The sequence below is a fragment of the Aythya marila genome, assembly GCF_965140915.1.
Source record: "Aythya marila genome assembly, chromosome: 5".
Lineage (NCBI taxonomy): Eukaryota > Metazoa > Chordata > Aves > Anseriformes > Anatidae > Aythya > Aythya marila.
The window spans coordinates 19680085-19697609 of record NC_139046.1 but is presented as its reverse complement, the minus strand read 5'-3'; the positions used below and the strand labels follow the sequence as shown (position 1 = coordinate 19697609).

At 42.9% G+C, this 17525-nt stretch overlaps 1 protein-coding gene across 10 annotated transcripts in view; it reads left to right on the top strand.

The window, feature by feature from the left end:
- DAGLA (diacylglycerol lipase alpha) overlaps nt 1-17525 on the top strand; it is a 73176-nt gene that overhangs the window by 34799 nt on the left and 20852 nt on the right. For all 10 annotated transcript variants that reach the window (XR_014317555.1, XR_014317556.1, XR_014317557.1 and 7 more), the window contains exons 7-15: nt 1298-1385; nt 5778-5912; nt 6582-6659; nt 7912-8036; nt 9174-9330; nt 9627-9710; nt 9836-9913; nt 14044-14124; nt 16334-16476. Coding sequence is in view for 1 of the 10 variants with exons in the window: in XM_082760986.1 (XP_082617112.1) it covers nt 1298-1385; nt 5778-5912; nt 6582-6659; nt 7912-8036; nt 9174-9330; nt 9627-9710; nt 9836-9913; nt 14044-14124; nt 16334-16476 (969 nt within the window). In the remaining 9 variants the exon portion in view is untranslated. The remainder of the gene's footprint in view (nt 1-1297; nt 1386-5777; nt 5913-6581; nt 6660-7911; nt 8037-9173; nt 9331-9626; nt 9711-9835; nt 9914-14043; nt 14125-16333; nt 16477-17525) is intronic.

Sequence of the window (17525 nt, the reverse complement as noted above, 5' to 3'; positions counted from 1 at the left end):
ACCCACGTATTCCTGTTCCACTCTTTGGAATCTTCCTTGGAGGTTATGGGCAGTTTTATAATGCTCAGGCATGAGCTGATGGATAGCCGTGTAGAATCTCCTCCTCCTGTTGCAGGCAGGTACTTGTTTACCAGCATCTTTTTCTGCCAGGTGCAACCCACTCTTTGTGCTTGGGATCTTCCTGACGTGATCATTTGGCAGAAAAATGGTGGTGGTCTTGATTTGGTCTGGATTGATTAACATGGGTCTGCCCCATGTGAAGTTAGTGTTCACATTAAAAAGATCCTGCATGAGAAGAGCTGTGGACTTTCTCACATGCAGGTGGCATGGCTGTCTGGCAAAAAAAAAAAAAAAGTCACCTGCTTCAACAGTGCCAAGTCTGACTTGATCTCAGGTTTGTTCTGCAGGAATGCTAGTTAAACATAAGGGACTGTCACCCTGCAAAGTGTTGTAACTAGGGCAAGCTCACGACAGTGGAATGAACTCAGCTGTAGTTTATTTTAAATAGGGTTGTCCGATTAGCTAATTTTGAACTGAAATTGAAATGTCATATAAACCAAATGTGGGTTGAGTGAAACCTTCTGTATTCAGGCTCTTTTAACCTTTTCTAAATTGAAAGAGAACGTTTAGCTTGCTTTTCCCTTTTCAGATTAAAGTTATGCACTGTACTTGAAAAAAGAACAGGCTTTTTTCAGTTCTATATTACTGCATTACTTAGCATAAATATGTTTTTCCAAATAAGCAATTTATTGGAAAGATTTGCACAGCTCTTATTTTAAGTACTCAGTATCTTTTGTAACCCTCCCCGCCCAAGGTAAAGTGTTAGCACTGAGTGGTGGTATGTCAGAACTACCAAGTTTCTGATGCAGCTACCAAGTTTCCAGTAGATACTCCTTCCATTCAGAGAATCATAGAGTGGCTCAGCTTGGAAGTGACCTTAAAGATCATCTAGTTCCAAAGAGGTGGAACACCTCTTCTGTGCACCACCAGGTGCTTGGACATGCTGCCTTCAGCAGATGATACAGAACAACCATCTTGCTCAGGAAGGATGCCATCTATATAAAAACAGAGGCTTGGTCCTGGCTAGAACATTGATACGCTCACTTTCCTATGAAATGAGCTCAGTCTTTAAACTGTGTGAGGTCTCCTTTTCTCTGCTAGAGCAACATAAATGTAAGAGTATGGCTTAGGATGCATTTTACCTGTGGCTGCATGGTTTATTTGATCATTCTGTTGTTTTGTCATGTTCTTCTGCCTGCCCCCATGTGCTGACCTACCCTTTATTTCTTTACTGCAGACACCGCCTGGAAGAAGGGCAGGCCAGCAGCTGGACACGCCGACTCAAAGTTTTTCTTTGCTGCACACGGACAAAAGACTCTCAGTCGGTAGGTACCAAGTATCTCCTGTCGGAGAGCAAACTCCGTGTGTGGCTGACGGTACGTGGGACTCAGCAGAGCACAGCAGTGTGGGATTCCTGCTGTCAAACCTGGACGTATCTCATTTCCCTGTAAATGTTCTTTGAGATCTGGAGCCACAATGAGTCCAGTAAGCCTTGAGAACAGTGTATGCAAGGATCGAAAATGTCCTTCAAGAAGCAGCAAGCTGAGCTGCCTCCCAAAATGAAAAGTCTTGAAGTTTTGCTGTATGTTAGTTCCTTTTCCTTCCTTTTAGCCTGAGTGGGTTGAATTAAAACTTGTATTTCTGCAGGAGGAAACCTGGGTATTCTGTGCAAAAACAGAAGCTGGTGTTTGCCTTTAGGTGTAGATTTTCACCTTTCAACATTGCTGGGGAGGGCAGCTGTCTCTTTCAAAACAGCCAGTCTTAACCTTCTGCTTTTGAGTATTACAGGATGCTCTCTAGGACAGGTAATAGCACAGAAAAGCAATGTTGTTTGTCAGTTTTAGGCTCTTCTCCTGCAGTTGTTCTTTACCTTGCTGTTGTGGCAAACTGGGGTGATTTTAAGTGAAGATACTGGTGGGAAAATACATCTTTCATCACTTTAGGTTCAGCACTTGACAGCACTTTGGTCAGATTCAGTTTCCTTTTGCTTAGGCAGTTTCTCTTACTGTTTGAGTTTGTCTTTTATACTTCAAAAAGAGACCTCTTTGAAAGCGGGGAAAACGTAAACCTGTCAGAATTGGTAAAGGAGTATTTCTAGATACCAAGTGGTCCAAACCTACCATCTAATCCATGAATTCAAATGAAGATTGACACTTTGAAGTTTTTATGTGCTACAGTTGGTACTTTCTTTCCCAGAAAACAGCTTGGGGGGTGGGGAAGGGTTTGGGAAGAGGGAACACAGGAGGATAAGGGGTTGATTTTTGCTTCCATAAAAGTTAGCAGCACATTCATTCCTATTGAAACCAGTGGGAGCAGGTTTTTATATGTTAAGGTGGTATTCAACAGCACTCCCAATGACCTGGTGGAGGTGTGAATAATAAGGTAAAGAATTTTGCTGGTGACTCTTCTATTTAGGTTGGTGAGAATTAAGAGTATCTGAGAACTCCTGAAGGACCAAGCAGAACAAGGGAATTATCAATGATAAACGAAAGTCATAATAGAAAAAGATGAGGTGATACGTACGCATTTGAAGAAACAAATCACTCACATACGCTGATAGGCTCTGAATTAGTTACAACCTCTCAGGAAAAGAGCTAGGAGTTATCAAGGGCACCTCAACAAAGACATCACTGCACAGCAGTGACCAAAAAAAAAAAAAAAAACACCCAGAAAAAAACATTTAACTTCAGTGGAAGGGCATAGAAAATGACAGGAAAGCCATCAAGGGACCGGCCACATCAGTGATGTTCTCACTAAATATAGTTTGATCTCCTAAAAGATGCAGCAGAAAGAGGAGCGTAATGGAAGGGACATGAGCTTGTATAGGAAGAGAAATAAGACTGGGATTTTAACCTCAAAAGGGAAAGGTGCAATAAGATGAAAAGCCATGTAAAAATCATGGAGAGTCAGGTGCAGGCTACCTGAACATGTGTTCATCACAGATGGCAACCAGTATGAGTTAGATTAAAAAGGGTTGTTGGTAAGTGCTGTGTAGTTATCCTCAGGGTGCGGTTTCCGAAGTGTGGATGGCTGCAGGAGTTGTTACAGCCCTTCTGCAGAAATCCAGCAAGTGTTCTGGCGTGCTGGTCCTCCCAGGCGCTCCTGCAGTACTGGACAAAACACCTCGTGGCTCCTGGGGGACATCCGGCCCCGAGCTGCTGTCCTGCTCAGGAGGAACGGCCCAGGACTGCTGACCTTCACAGATCTGCTAGAACTGCTTAGGAAAATCTGTCTGGAAAACTGCAACGAAACAAGCTTTGTGTTGTGGCAGCTCAAAGAGCAGCGTTCCCTTGGTGGTTACGTTCTGCCCCTCTGCTTTTTGGGTGCACCAGCTTCCCTCCTGCCTGGCAGCACCTCCAGGTGCCTTGCCTGGGTACCCAGAGCCGCCTGCCCTCAGGGCAGTGCGGGCACTGCAGCCTGGCTTGGGAGCCCTGAGGGGCAGCCAAATGTCCTGATTCCTGAACAAATGTATTTTATCTAGGAATGCAACATATTTCACCTCGTGTCAGGATTTTTTTTAAACAAACTTCTCATTCTGCTGTGACTGTTGGTTTCTACTTTTTTTTTCTAGTTGAGCATAAAAGCAGATACCAGAATCTTCAAATTCCTTGTGCTATTGAATTCCCACTTTACATTCAGCTTGTGTGATTTCCAGGCTCTTTTCTTTGAAGAAACAAGCTCTGACTTTGTCCTGGCATGGCAGTGTGTGGAATGAATGCATATGTAATGGATCAGAAATGAATCCTTTGCTGCCTCTCCCAGGCTTCATGGGAAAAAATGTTCTAGCAGGGGATGATTGTCCTCTGAGCTGGAAAATAGAGTTCTTCTGAGCGGACGTGGCATCAGGGCAAGAATCTGTTTTAAGGGTTTGGAGTCAAGTCTGCAGCACTAAGGCTCTGCCAGCCCCAGAGCCTCCAGGGTTTGTAGAAGAACACTGCAGACAATCCCACAGTGTCATATCCAGTGCTCCAGCAGAAACCCCTCCTTTGGAACAAAACACATGTGTTGGACTCTTTGTTCTGACCTTTTATTTTGCTCAGAGTGTTAAAAGGAGGGTTTGTTATTTCGTTATATTTTATATTGAGTCCATTTGCATTTCTTGCATGCTTGTAGGAACAGTGGTAGGATTTATGGGGTTGGTACTTTGAGGACTACGTGGTTGTAATGTTGGAGAGGTTGATGCAAGTCCATTTGCTCTTCAGAAGCACAGCTGGTGTGGAAACCTGCACAGTTGGCACCTGAAGTCCCATTCCTAAAGATGATTTAACTTCCTTTTGTAGGCATGTGAAAAAATACAGAAAGTAATCTCGCACTCCAGGAGTTTGTCAGAGATGAATGAATGTAGGTCACTGCCTACCAGCCTGCTAGGGGGAGAAGGGACTTACTTTCTTGCCTGTCAAAGAGATGGAGAGATTCTGACCTGAAGACCAGCCTTTCTTGAACAGCCCAGGCTTTCTACAGACCAGACTGCAGTCACGTGGCCTGAACTATGAGTAAAGGCTGCTATGAAAATACAGGCTTGGAAGTTCAGGACGAGACTGTTAAATCTTCATAGGAAAGGTTTAGCAATGGCATGAGTGAAAATACTGACTATCTGTGTCCCACAGCACTTGCTAAGTCCCGCTTTTTATTTGTTTATCCCTTGGGTCACTTCTGCCTTTAAGTTTGTTGTTCTGAGCGATGGCCAGACGCATCACCTTGCAGTCCAGCCCATCTCCAACCTCCCAAACCATTCTCACTCAAGGCCCCGTGTTCTTTCATGGTACAGAGCCAAAGGGAAAACAACATTCCTCATCAAAATCTGTGTCACTCTGCTTCACAGCCTTTGGGTGACTTTCGAAGATCACTTCCACTTCCCTCCCTTCTGTGGTGTCTTCCTTTCTTTTGGGGGGGGTGGTCACTTTCTCTGCTGGAACTCTGCATTTAATGACTCAGATCTCTTTTTACAGGTTTTTCTCTTCAGGCCCTTTTGCTTGGGTGTGGTCCAAGATAAACTTGGAAAAGCTTGGTAACTTGCTCAGCTCTTTCAGTACCACAAGCTGTAGTATGTAACACCTGCTTGTTGTGATTTAACTCTTTGAAATCGTATAACAAAGAGTGTGATAACAAACAATGTAAGCTACAGAGACAGTTTGGTGGCAGGATTCAGAAATCCCTCACTTTCTCTGTGGGGTACCAGGGATGGTGAGGTCTAGCTTAAGTATGGGGAAAATGATTCCAGGACGGAGTTATGGAACTGAAGAGACTGTTAAATAGGACAAGATTGGTGCACTTTTCCTGAATCGCCTTTGTTCTACTGAAATTGCTTTTGAGGATAAAGTAGGACTCTGAGATGACATTGGATTGGGATTTGTTTGGTTCTTGGCTTACTTCCTGTGCCTTATTTACAATGCAGAGATGAAAATGTTTCCCTTCCCTCCCTTTGTGTTTGCCTTGCCTGTTTTGATGTTGAGGTGGTCTGTTTATCCACACGGAGGCAACCAGCACAGTGCAAATTCAGTCTCAGCTGAGACCTATGTGCGCAACTACGTAAAATACGAAGGACATTAATAACGATTAGGTCAGATATGGTGTTCCCTGAAGGAATCCCATGGATGTTTTGGAGAGTGCTACGGAAATGAGGCCATTGCTGCCGCATTGGTTTTCATTCTGTGTCCTGTTTTGAGGCTCCCCACACCCAAACTCCTCCTAAACCTGTCTCTCCGTGGATTTTGCAGGACGCCTACTCTGAAATCGCCTACCTTTTTGCTGAGTTTTTCCGAGACCTTGACATCGTCCCATCTGACATCATTGCAGGCCTGGTTCTTCTGCGGCAACGGCAACGGGCAAAGCGCAATGCTGTGCTGGATGAGGTGGGTAGAGGGGGCGTGCTGCTGTGCACAGAGGTGGTGGGCATTTCACCTGGCCTCTGACTTAACCTGTTGCTCTTGTGACTTGCTGTGTGAGAACTGCGTGTCTCTGCCCACCTTGTTTCTGTTGTGTGAGGGGCTGTTGCCAGTCACTGAGCTGTAAAATAAGTTCTATTCTTTTTCCAAGACTCCCAAAAGGGCCCAAATGACACTAAGTTGGGCTTGAAACCTGTTGTCTTTTCTAGGCAGGTGATACATACAGATTTAGCTCTAGACCCCAGATGGGCAAGTGCCTTGAAGGAGGAGGCAGTTACTTTGAAGTGAATAGGAGGATTACTCCTTCTATACAGTGATGTAGAGAAAACTTCAGCATTTGGACAGAACTGCAGCAGGAACATCAGGGAAAAAATCCTGAATTCTCAAGCTGTTACTGGCATTGAGATTTCCAGATTGCTAACTCAATAGAGAAGTTGTGTTTTGTTTTTTGTTTTTTTCTTACCTCAGAGGTGATGTTCAGACAGCAGTGATCAAATCAGGCAGAAATCAGAACCCATACAGGAGACTGGTCAAGATGCTTGCTAACAATCTTGTCCCATGTTACATACATAGTTCTTATGTAGATTTTTGTCTTGGTGTCACAGAGAAGAATTTTTGTCTGTTTGTGACTTACAGGCAAACAATGACATTTTAGCTTTTCTGTCTGGGATGCCAGTGACCAGGAACACAAAGTATCTGGATCTGAAAAATGCGGTAAGTCACTGGACTGTGATCTTGCAAACTCACCATACCTCCTGTGTAGCCTGTTTTTTTTTTTTTTTTTTTTTTTTTTTTTTCAGTGGTTTCTCTTTTCTTCTGCCCCTCTGGAATTACCACAGAAATTAAGATTGGTACAATAGAATAAAAACGCTTGCTCTCCCGAAGCTTTGTGTTCAGATCACTTTTAAAGCCTTATCTGCCTCTGTCCTCCACGTGGCGGGAAGTGGTAGTATTTCCACTCAGATAGGGAAAGACAATGCGAGGCGTCTCCGAAGCCAGATGTACGAGTTCAGTGCTGCAGCCAGGAATGTTGTGCAGAGCTCCATATGGTGGCACCAGCAGCAGAGCTCGTGAAGCCCAGCAGGCAGGGCTCCATCACGATGAGGGAAGGGAGCTTCCTGGAGCGAGATGGCCTTCCTTCCTGGGGCTGGTTCTGTCAGCAGTTCTCAGGATGGAAATGGCTGCAGTCTGCTTTATGTAAATTGAGCTTGGCTTTTCTCCTGGCATGCTCCTGTTGCAGCCCTTCATCTGGGCTATATTCACACTCCTTGATTAGACGATACTGCTGCAAGAGATGCAAGACTGACCCAATCCCAGTATCTCTGATCAAGCAATTCTGTGATTAACCTGCTTGTGGCTATGCTGTACTCTGCTGCATTTAATGCTAACATCCTGCTTGTGTTCAGCCTGTCTCCTTCTGCATAGGGTGCTCGGGGAGCAATATCAGCATGGCTTATAGAAGACAGCACTGGGGCACGTGGCCTCACCCTGTCTTTATGGTCCTCTCTGGGCATCTTCCTTATGGCCTGTGCCCATGTGGAGCAGTGTATTTAGAGAGCTCATCTTTCTGAGACTTAAATTAGTTTCTCCTACATTCAGAGAGGGTTGGGTGGTGTAAAACCCACAGAGAATGACCTTCCTTTGCAGCAGGGTGTTTGATACATAGAGGAGAATGCCTATAGAACTAACTTCTGCCTTTGTTAAGCAGCTAGCAGGGCCCCTCGGATCACAACAATGGCATAGCTATACTGGGAGGGGAGGGAGAGGATCTTGCTAGAGCATAACCAGCGCACTCTCCTGCAGCCACCTGGAAGTGCTGACAGTGTTTGCTGTTCTAGTGGTGGTAAGAGTGAACGCTGATCTTCAGAAAGAAGGGTGTAGTCTAACCAAGATGGAAAAAGGGAAACAGGAACAAATCAACGTGTTAAGAGAATAAGGCCTTTAGTGAGTCTCTTGTCTCTTTCAGCAAGAGATGCAGCGATACAAAGAGGTGTGTTACTACATGCTGTTTGCCCTGGCGGCCTATGGCTGGCCCATTTACCTGATGAGGAAGCCCACATGTGGACTCTGTCGCCTGGCCAGATCCTGCTCGTGAGTGGCCGTCCTGTCTATCGCTCTGCCTTCTCTTCTTTCCTCTTCCCTTCTGTTTTTTCCTGATTTAAAACTCTCATTTCTTTCATCAGTTTGCTCTCTCCCTCATTCTTCAGTTACTTCCTTCTTCTTTGCTCTTCTCCTTTTATTCCTTTTTCACTTCATATGCTGTCTCTACCTCTTTTCCTTCATTCTCATGTCTTTCTTACAGTTGCTTATCTTCTTACCTTGTTAAATAAACCAGACTGTCATATGCTCTATCCTCTCTGGTGCACTAAGGATCACGCCAGTCCTGTGCAGTTTGGACAGACAGTGGAGAGAACTCATCTGGCACAAGACTGCTTTCACGCTGAGTCAAAATAGCTGTTGTAGAGTGCAGAAAAAAGATTTATCAGCAAGCCCAGATATGCAGGGAGTTGACATTTGGGTCTTTATTAAAGCATCAATAAGACTTGGCCAGAGTTTGTGCTGTGCTCTCTCTGTTTTTTTTTCTGCCATGCTATACAGTTCTCACCTCACAGTAGCAATGCTGTAGTACAGTTCAGGATTGCATAGTTTTAAATGTTTGCTTTTAGCTGCTGTAATGCTGTCATCAGATTCTCTTTGGGGTTGAGCTTTTTGCACGTATGCAAGCAATTTCTTTTCACTTTTAGCTGTGAAGCATCTTTCAGGGAAAGGAAAGGAAGAAAGAATCTGCTTCTGTTGTGGCTCTGGGATGAGTCTAGACCTGTTTGTTGTTTATTGTAAATAGATACACATCTAATAAATGCTATCTGCTTGTGTGTTGAAGCAATAGAGGAATTGTGCCATTAAGCACAGTATTCCCTGAGGAGAGATCCTAGCCCTACCATGCAGTGATTCCTTGGAGACTGGTTGCACTGTAGCTCTCTCTGGTGCTCAGAAAGTAAACTGCATTTGAGCCCAGTGCCCCTTTTTGATGCCGAAACATGAGTTGTGTGCTGTTTTGTGCAAGAGCTTCAACAACTGAAGGAAACCATTGCTGTCAAGACGAGGCCAGTGTGTCTTGCAGGGTCCCCCTTCCTTTCCCTCATCTCTAGGCATTCCACTCTAAAATCCAGTCTCTTCCACGTTCCTCTTTCCTCAAAGCTCTCTTTTTTTTTTTTTTTTCTTCTGCAGATGTTGCTGTCTCTGTCCCTCACGTCCCCGCTATGCACCCAGTGTTACCATTGAGGAGGATAATTGCTGTGGCTGCAATGCCATTGCCATCCGGCGCCACTTCTTGGATGAGAACATGACCTCGGTGGACATCGTTTATACTTCTTGCCATGATGCGGTAAGGAGTCTGCAGCCCCCTTCATATCTGGGGCATGCTCCTACGGTCCCTCCTAATGGGGCTCACATGCTTCCAGATGTAGTGGTACAAAAGAAGGGAACTTGAACTTTTTCCTGTCTCTCTGCCAAGAAATTCTGCCCCTTCGACAGAAATATTTGTTTACTGCCCAAATCAGATCGTTCAGAGGAGTGCTTACCTGTAAGGGATGGTCTGTCAAGCTGCTCTTTTTTCCTGAGCAGGAGAATATGTAAACAGGAATGTTTCACCTGAGTGCTACAGCAGTGGATCTTTTCCAGGTTTATGAAACTCCTTTCTATGTGGCTGTGGACCATGATAAGAAGAAGGTGGTCATTAGCATCCGAGGAACGCTGTCTCCAAAAGTAAGTGCACTGTGAGACCTCATCTACCCCTGGCTGCCCTAGCAAACTTTCAGGATAGTCTGAGACCTTCTTGACTTGCCCTTGCTGTTTGACTTATCTGAAACACGGTGACTTCTTTTCTTCAGGATGCCTTGACTGACCTAACTGGGGATGCAGAGCGCCTTCCAGTGGAGGGTCACCATGGGACGTGGCTGGGACACAAGGTATGTAAGAAAACACTTCTTATTTTGATGTTTTGAGTTAAAAAAAAAAAAAAAAAAAAAAAAAGAATACAGGGAAAAAAAAAAAAGTATTAAACTGCTTGAGGTGTTAAGGGTGTTATGTAACTGCAGTGAAATGGCTATGAGATGTAAAATAAATAAATCATTAAATTGTAACAGTTAAAATCAATCTGTAATAATAATAAAACATTAAAAAAAAGCAACATGCAATTAGTAAAAACCAAGCTGCAAAAGGAAACCGTGGAGACCTAGAACAAAATTATTGGTGTCATTGAAATTACTTTTTCTTCCAATGACCTTTTCAAAATTTGCAATCAAACCCCAACAATATGTTTAAAATTCTGTTGCAATGGGATAGTCATTGAACCTCGTAAAACGATATTGGCAGGACTTGCTACTGTGTAATTAGACTGACGCTGTGTGTCTGTGTTAATGATCGGGAGTGGGCTGACTAAATCAATTTGGTACAGAACTCACCTTTGCCCCAGTCCAGCAAAGTAATGACACACGTGCCGAGTTTTAAGATTATCAGGAATTTGGCAGCCTCTCAAGATGCCGTGCCAGACTGGGAAGGAAAAATACAAACTGGAGGTTGTGTGTGTTGGAAGGAATGTAGTGGCTGCTAGGAAATGCTGCTGTTCAGGGAGACAAGATGCCGCTGATATCTGGTCAGGGTCCCTTCAGGGCAGGACACTGAGCTCAGCTCTATGGCAGCCGTGAGCTGTGAGCTCCTGCTTCATGGCCAGTGTCCTTCCAGATCACCTCTTCTGTGCTTTGATGCTTTGCTTTAGGAAGTGGAGCATCAGTAGCTGATAACTGCGTGCTCAGATGCTTAGATACAGGTCTGATAAAGAAGCCAGATACCCAAGGAAGTGCTGTTGGGACTCTGTGGTCTTGAAGGAATTTCTGACACGCTCCCAGAAAGTGTGTTCTTGAAAGCAATATTTTGTAGCTCCTCTTTGGACAATGAGTGCTTCTTTTTTTTTTTTTTTTTTTTTTTTTCCCCCAAATGAGAAAATGAATCAATATAGTGATTACACAGGACATCGTATAGAAACAGAGATACCTGAGGAAGCATTTTGTCACATAATTGTTATTTAGATATCCGAGCCTTTACTACTCATTTAACATTTCTGAAGTGTTATGCCTGCTGCTGAAGAGAATGTTACTTGGTTTTTTACTCATTCATTTAGTTCAAAAGGGCTTCACATAATCATTGTGATAAGCAGTTCATAAGTTTCAAAAAAAAAAAAAAAAAAAAAAAAGGAAACCAAAGGAAAGTAAGGGAAATTTGTTCTGTTTTAAATGTGCAGAAAAACCAGTAATACCTGCAGAAGCTAGTTTTTCCTTTTGATCTCTTTTGTACAACAATATTCATCTGCCCATAACTTACATGAAACATCAGATCATTTCCTGTGTTGTATATTGATTTTTTATTTGGCGTTTGTATTATTTCTTTTTCTATTGTTACTCATACAGAAATACAGCTTTATCTCAAATTATTATCAATATTAATCTTCAGAAAATAATGTACTGTTGATTCCTGAGGGAAACTAATGGAGATAATAGAATTTAAAAATGCCTGTCTTGATGCATTTTTAATGTCCAGAAGTCAACTTTAATATAAAAGTATGTGACGTATCTTGCTAACGCATTTAATTTGAAGAAAAGTATTGGACCATTTGGGAGCTTCCTGTAAGTTGTTTGGCTTCTGTTATTTTTCTTGCTGATTCTGTCCTGCACACCCAGCAGGCTGGGAGCCAGCCTGTCAAGCTGCTTCACGCAGTGTCGATCAGACATCTTACAAATTAAAACTCTTGATGTTTACATGAGCCTTCTTATCACTCCACTGGTACCACAGCTGAAAGTGTTTGATTGTTTGGGTTGCTGTGAATGCCACAGTTAACATTTGTTAGGTCTCTGAGCTATTTTGGGTCAGAAAGAACATAGCTGTAACTAAGGTTTATGGGCTGGTGTGCCAAAAAAGAATATAAGTAGGGGATTATTGCAACTTAAAGAGGAAATTAACAACAAAAAGATCTAACTTTGCCATTTGAGATAAAATCCATTGAATTTTATAACAAAGATCATTTAAAAATAATCACAAGTGAAGGGCATGAATTCATGGTTAGTTCTGTTGAACCTGTATAGATCAAAGCTGCTGAAGTGATGACGTTACAGAGGTTTGTCTCATGCTGTTGAGCCAGCTAGGATGACAGTGAGTAGCTGCTAAGAATGAAACCCTGAAAGCTCAGCCGTGATAGCAGCCCTCACTGGTTTGATAGAACAATCAGTAATAGCAATAACTTTCAAGCTCTTTTCTACCACATAAATGCCCTCTTTTGTGGGTTTTCACATACACAATTCAAATATTGCATAGAAGTTTTGTGGTGTCAATTGGTGAAGAATACAGAATGTTTCCTACTTTTCCTAGATCTCCAGGCTGTTTGGTTATTTACACATTTAAAATTAAACCCAGGTAGTTTTATTCCATTGAAACTTGTGAAACAAGGTCGTGTTTAACAGAAAGCTTAAATGCAACTTTGGTAAGTCTCATTCCATAATGTTAAAATCACTGTCTATGTTAAAATATGCTGTAATTATATATAAAAAAAAAAAAAAAGGCAAAAAAAAAGATATAAGGCTGACTAACCACTCATTAGTGATATAGTGATATCACCGCGGATTTAGGTCATGCTTTTCAAAAATAGGATCCTAAATTCATGTTAGAAATTTATATAAGTAGCCTGCCATTCACTTCTCATTAGAGTTGGAAATGGAGACTCTTCTGAATGCAGCTGAAGCTGGCTAGCTGCTGAGAGATCTGAACACAGGCATGAAATATCATGGCATCTGCTTTTTTTGATAATGACAGTAGCATTACAGATGTCCCATTTCTGGGCTCAGCAAAATCACCTGTCTTCTTTTTCTTCAATAGGCAGATGGGTTTGATGGTATGTTTGATATCGAGGACTTTGACAATTCCACATTTCTTTGCTTTTTGAGGGGTCTGTGAATTCTTTTGTGTCTTTGAGATTAAATGGTGCTCAATAATATTCATTTCGTACTGTTTTGTACAGTTTTCAGGTAGGAGTGTAATGGAAAATAGCAGAGGAGATGATCCTCCTTGGTTTTTGGCGAGCCTAGGCAGTGTGAATTACTTGAGATATGTAATCAATGAATTAGAAGTAGCCAATTTCTGTTTACCTGCGTTCACCTTGGACTACATCACTGTTTTTAGCCTTTGCAGTTCAGGCTTGCTCACCACTGAATATAAACTGCAATAAAGGCATAACCAAGAATTTATGCAACAGACCAAATTCTAGCCATTTGTTTATATCAGTGTTTAGCTGCATCTCTGTTATGCAGAGGGAGACAAACTCTTTAAATGCAGCCGTCAGCTGGGAGAAAGGGTAGATGTTTAGAACCAGACTATCAGTTTTTTTCCCATCCTCCAGCAGTTCTTAGCTTCTAGGAAATAAAAAGCTTTAAAAATTTGCAGTTAATGTCCTTTGACAGCTGAATCCACTTAATAGCTGCTGCTGCCTGCAGTCATCAGTAACTCTTTCCTCCACACATAGAGCTGCCACTTTTTCCCTCCAGTTATGTCTTGGTGTTTGTGCTGTTGCCCTGTGAACTTGTTAGGCTAGCTCATGCTCTGATTTGCAGATTTCCATGGAAGATTACAGTTCTGTTGTTAAGATACTGACATGCAGAAAATCAAAGTTTGGTTCTCCAGCTCTACTGCAGGTCTCGGTGTGAGCTGAACTACCAGATACACAGCCTTGTGTTTAAGTTAGGGTATGGTGTGTGTTTTTTTCCAGACTTTACACCACAAGCCTAGGAATAGGATCTATGAGGGTTGTCATAACTTAAGAACTGTCATTACTCCTAAACAATCTGTGGCTCTGGTAATCAGTGAGTCAAGACGTGTCTAACGGAGTCTTCCTAAACGTGGAGTGGAGTCAGTATTCTTCCTCAGCCTTGGCACGTGCTGTGTGGCACTCTAGAGATTGTACAATGTTCAGGGCAGTTTGGTGCCACCTAGGTGTTCACATCAGTGCTGATCTGCAGCCGTTAATGTCCTGTTCTGTCTTTGTGTTTGCCCTCAGGGAATGGTGCTATCTGCCGAGTACATCAAGAAGAAATTGGAGCAAGAAATGGTGCTTTCTCAAGCTTTTGGACGAGACTTGGTGAGCATTAGTTTTTTTTTTTTTTAATCACTGCAGGCTGTAAAGAAGTTGAGATTTCCCTAAAATGCTGATTTTCAACCTCCAGGTCCCTGAATCTGTTGTACTAACTTCTAAAATCTTCCTTCCAATTCCTGTCCCTCTGGATTTCCAGATGGGCCATGAGTTACTTATTCCCACAAAGCTTATTTTTATTTTGAAGCCTTCTACCCAACAGTACTGCAGAGCTCCAGATTTTTTTTTTTATTCCTCGGGCAAAGCTAAGGCAGGAAGCCCCATTCATTGGCAATGCAGTAACAGGGAAGATTAAAAACAAATCAACAGGAACTAAAATCCCATCTCTATGGAGATTCTCTTTGGAGACAGCAGTGGGATGCCATGCTGACTGTCTATGTGTGCACATTTCTTGTGATAGAAAGCTATAGGAAAACCCGAGAGAGACATTACGAACAAGCTTACTTAGCTTCTGTGTCACTAAAAGCACAGTCACCCTCCCTGCTGGGGAGGGATCTTCTGAACTGCCTGATTTCCTGCTGCCAGACAGCTGTCCTTTTCTTGTGCCCAAATAATGTCTTGGCCTGAGCAGGCCCATGGGAAATTAGCCACAGCTCAAGGGAGAAAGAAAAGGAGAAGAGGGTTAAAAGGCTTGATGCTTCCCTGGAACTGGTGTTTCACGAAGTCAGTGCAGAAGCGTCTGTCTTGTGATGTTTGGTAGGTGAAAGAAGAGATACATAGACATCTGACTTCTTTTATCATGCTTTATTCCTCTATACCCAGAAAACTCACTGGTTTTAAGTGAGCTGTTGCTCGTGAGGATTTTTTCCTGCTCTCCTATAGAGCTCGGTTGCTATCTGACTGGTAAGGATATGGTGGCATTAGAAGCTCTATATTTTGGTTGCCTTCTGTGTGTGATAACAAGGAACACGTCTGGTTCTGTTTGAAGCTGGCTTTATGCATGGTGGGTCCAATTTCTAATGGATGTAATAGAGCGTAATTAGCTGGACCTGACCCACAAAGGTAGAGAGAGAACTTGATTAATGAGATGGAACTACTGGCTTGGGTTAGGAAATGAAGTAGTCTGAAGTTAACTTTGAAGAATATATGAAGAAGTGGTATGGGTAGAACATAAATGCCATCTGTCCCAGGTCCCAAATGTTTGTCTACCCCAGTAAATTGTTTCTGACAGTTGCCAGCAACAGATGTTCAGGAAAATGCAGTAACAAGTGAAATGCATAAAGGCTCCATTCTCTCCCAGTATTCACCTCAACCTCACTGACTGTAGAAGGCATGATGTTGACTTAGAAGTGGTCTTGAAGTAAAATGATACAAGGAGCTTTCTTTCCTGTGGCTTTGTCTGTGTTCTTTTTTTCACCTTATGCAGAAATCTATAATCACAGCTGTGGTGACCAGATACTGTGGAGAGTAGGATTTGGGTTCTCTGTCCTTGTGTAAAGCCTACAAGGCATGGCCAGAGCTCTGACATCTGGCATTAAAACAAGATCAAAGTTTCTCAAACATTGTCTTAATGAACTGCTAGAGTCTAAGCCATGCCTAGTGCTCTCGCCTCTGAATAACAAGAACAGCAGAAATTTTTAGAGAATAGTTTTGTCTTTGAATTACTTGTACAATTGCCAGCTGTTGGGGACATCTGAACTTCAAAAGACTGCTGTTCCAACTGCAGGTTAGGATTTCTGTTTTTCAGCATTCACAAGTAGTGAAATTAATGAGAGCAAGTCATAATTCCTAGAACCAAGGAGACCTCTAATCTGTGAGTCTAGGCTCAAATATTTTCAGATGGTTATCAGATCTGAGGAGGAACAAAAAGCTCATCAGATTCCAAGTAACTCAAACAACTTGAGTGTACATTCCCTTTTTTTTTTTTTCAGGGAAGACCCAGTAGATCAAATGCTGACTCATGGAAGTGTAGGAGAATGAATTCCCATGTTCCCTCAGAACAAGCGCTACTGGAAGACAGGAATGTGCCCTGTGCCCAGCTCCTGTGTGACATAGTAGAGCCACTGTAAATCAAAGCTGTGTTCCTGTTTCAAAATATAACATAACTAGTTCCCATTGAAGGAGGAATTGTTTAGCTGGAATGTGGAGTGCTCACATATAGCAAAGACTCAGAAGCTGGGGAAAGGAACAGATTTGGAGGTTTGTCAAGTTTCTTTTTGGTCTGACTTCAATTTCTTCTTTTGTTTTTCATTTTCAGGGGAGAGGAACAAAACACTATGGCCTGATTGTGGTTGGCCATTCCCTAGGGGCTGGCACAGCTGCCATCCTGTCCTTCCTTTTGCGTCCGCAGTACCCGTCACTGAAGTGCTTTGCCTATTCTCCCCCAGGTGGGCTGCTGAGGTAGGTGTTGGGTCAGGAGGTCTGGTGACAGGGTGTGGGGGGGGTGTAGCCGTAGCTGGAAAGATCCTGGTTGTGATGTTCTGATGAGCAATAAAAGAAAGTCTCTGCCCTGAGAAGCACGTAGAAAAATGTAGTGTCAATTTATAGGACCTGAGAGTTGTTGGCAGCCCTTGTTCTCTGCTGTAGTTTAGAGTTTAGGATATGATCACAGGTGACCACTCCCAAATATTCAGCTTTGTTTACTTCTATAGCTCTTATTTAACCCTGACTAGTAGGAAACACAAGTTGAGTAGACAGTGCGTTTTCCTTGCTTATTGTTTGTACAGTGACAATGTGTCCTCTCCCTATCCTCTGTGAATAGGTGTGCAGAGTGGGAGATGGAGGCGTTTACATTTGGTCAAACATCAGATCAGTTTGGGCTCCTTTTGCAACTGACAAAGAAATTAGCACTTCCAGAGTGTGATTTCTGTCATTCTAAAGTGGGTGTCTAAAATAGGTCAGAGAGGTTGTGCTGCTTTGTTGCCTGTTTCTCTCCTTTGGTTGTAGGGGGAATCTAGGGTAGCTGCCTCAGATGCCTGAAGAAAGGTATTGTGAGTTTCTCCTGCTGTGAACTGGAGCAGACCTGCTGATCATGTTATTTATATGGCAGCCAAATAACATCCCACTTGTGAAATAAGGTCTTTCCAGTCATGATGGGTACCGTGAGTGCACTTAGAAGGACCTATGGATTACAGCCTTCTTTTGTAGCTATTGCATCATGTTCCAGCAGCAGCCAATGGATTTTAACCATCCTGCTAATGATTCTGGACATTAGCATGCCTTGTTGTGACAATAATGTCTAGTCATCTGCAGCTGGAGAGGAATTGCTCTGCAGAATGTTTCCTGAGAGTTTTTTTTAGCTTTCTGCTCAGAGCTTTCCCTCCTGAGTTCCCTTGATAGCACAGGCCAAACAGTACTGTGCCACCTCAACTGTCTGAGTTCAAGGAGGTGCCTCTGACTGCCACACTTCTGTTGCACTCTGCATCGTGCCCAGGATCATCTCTAGGTCA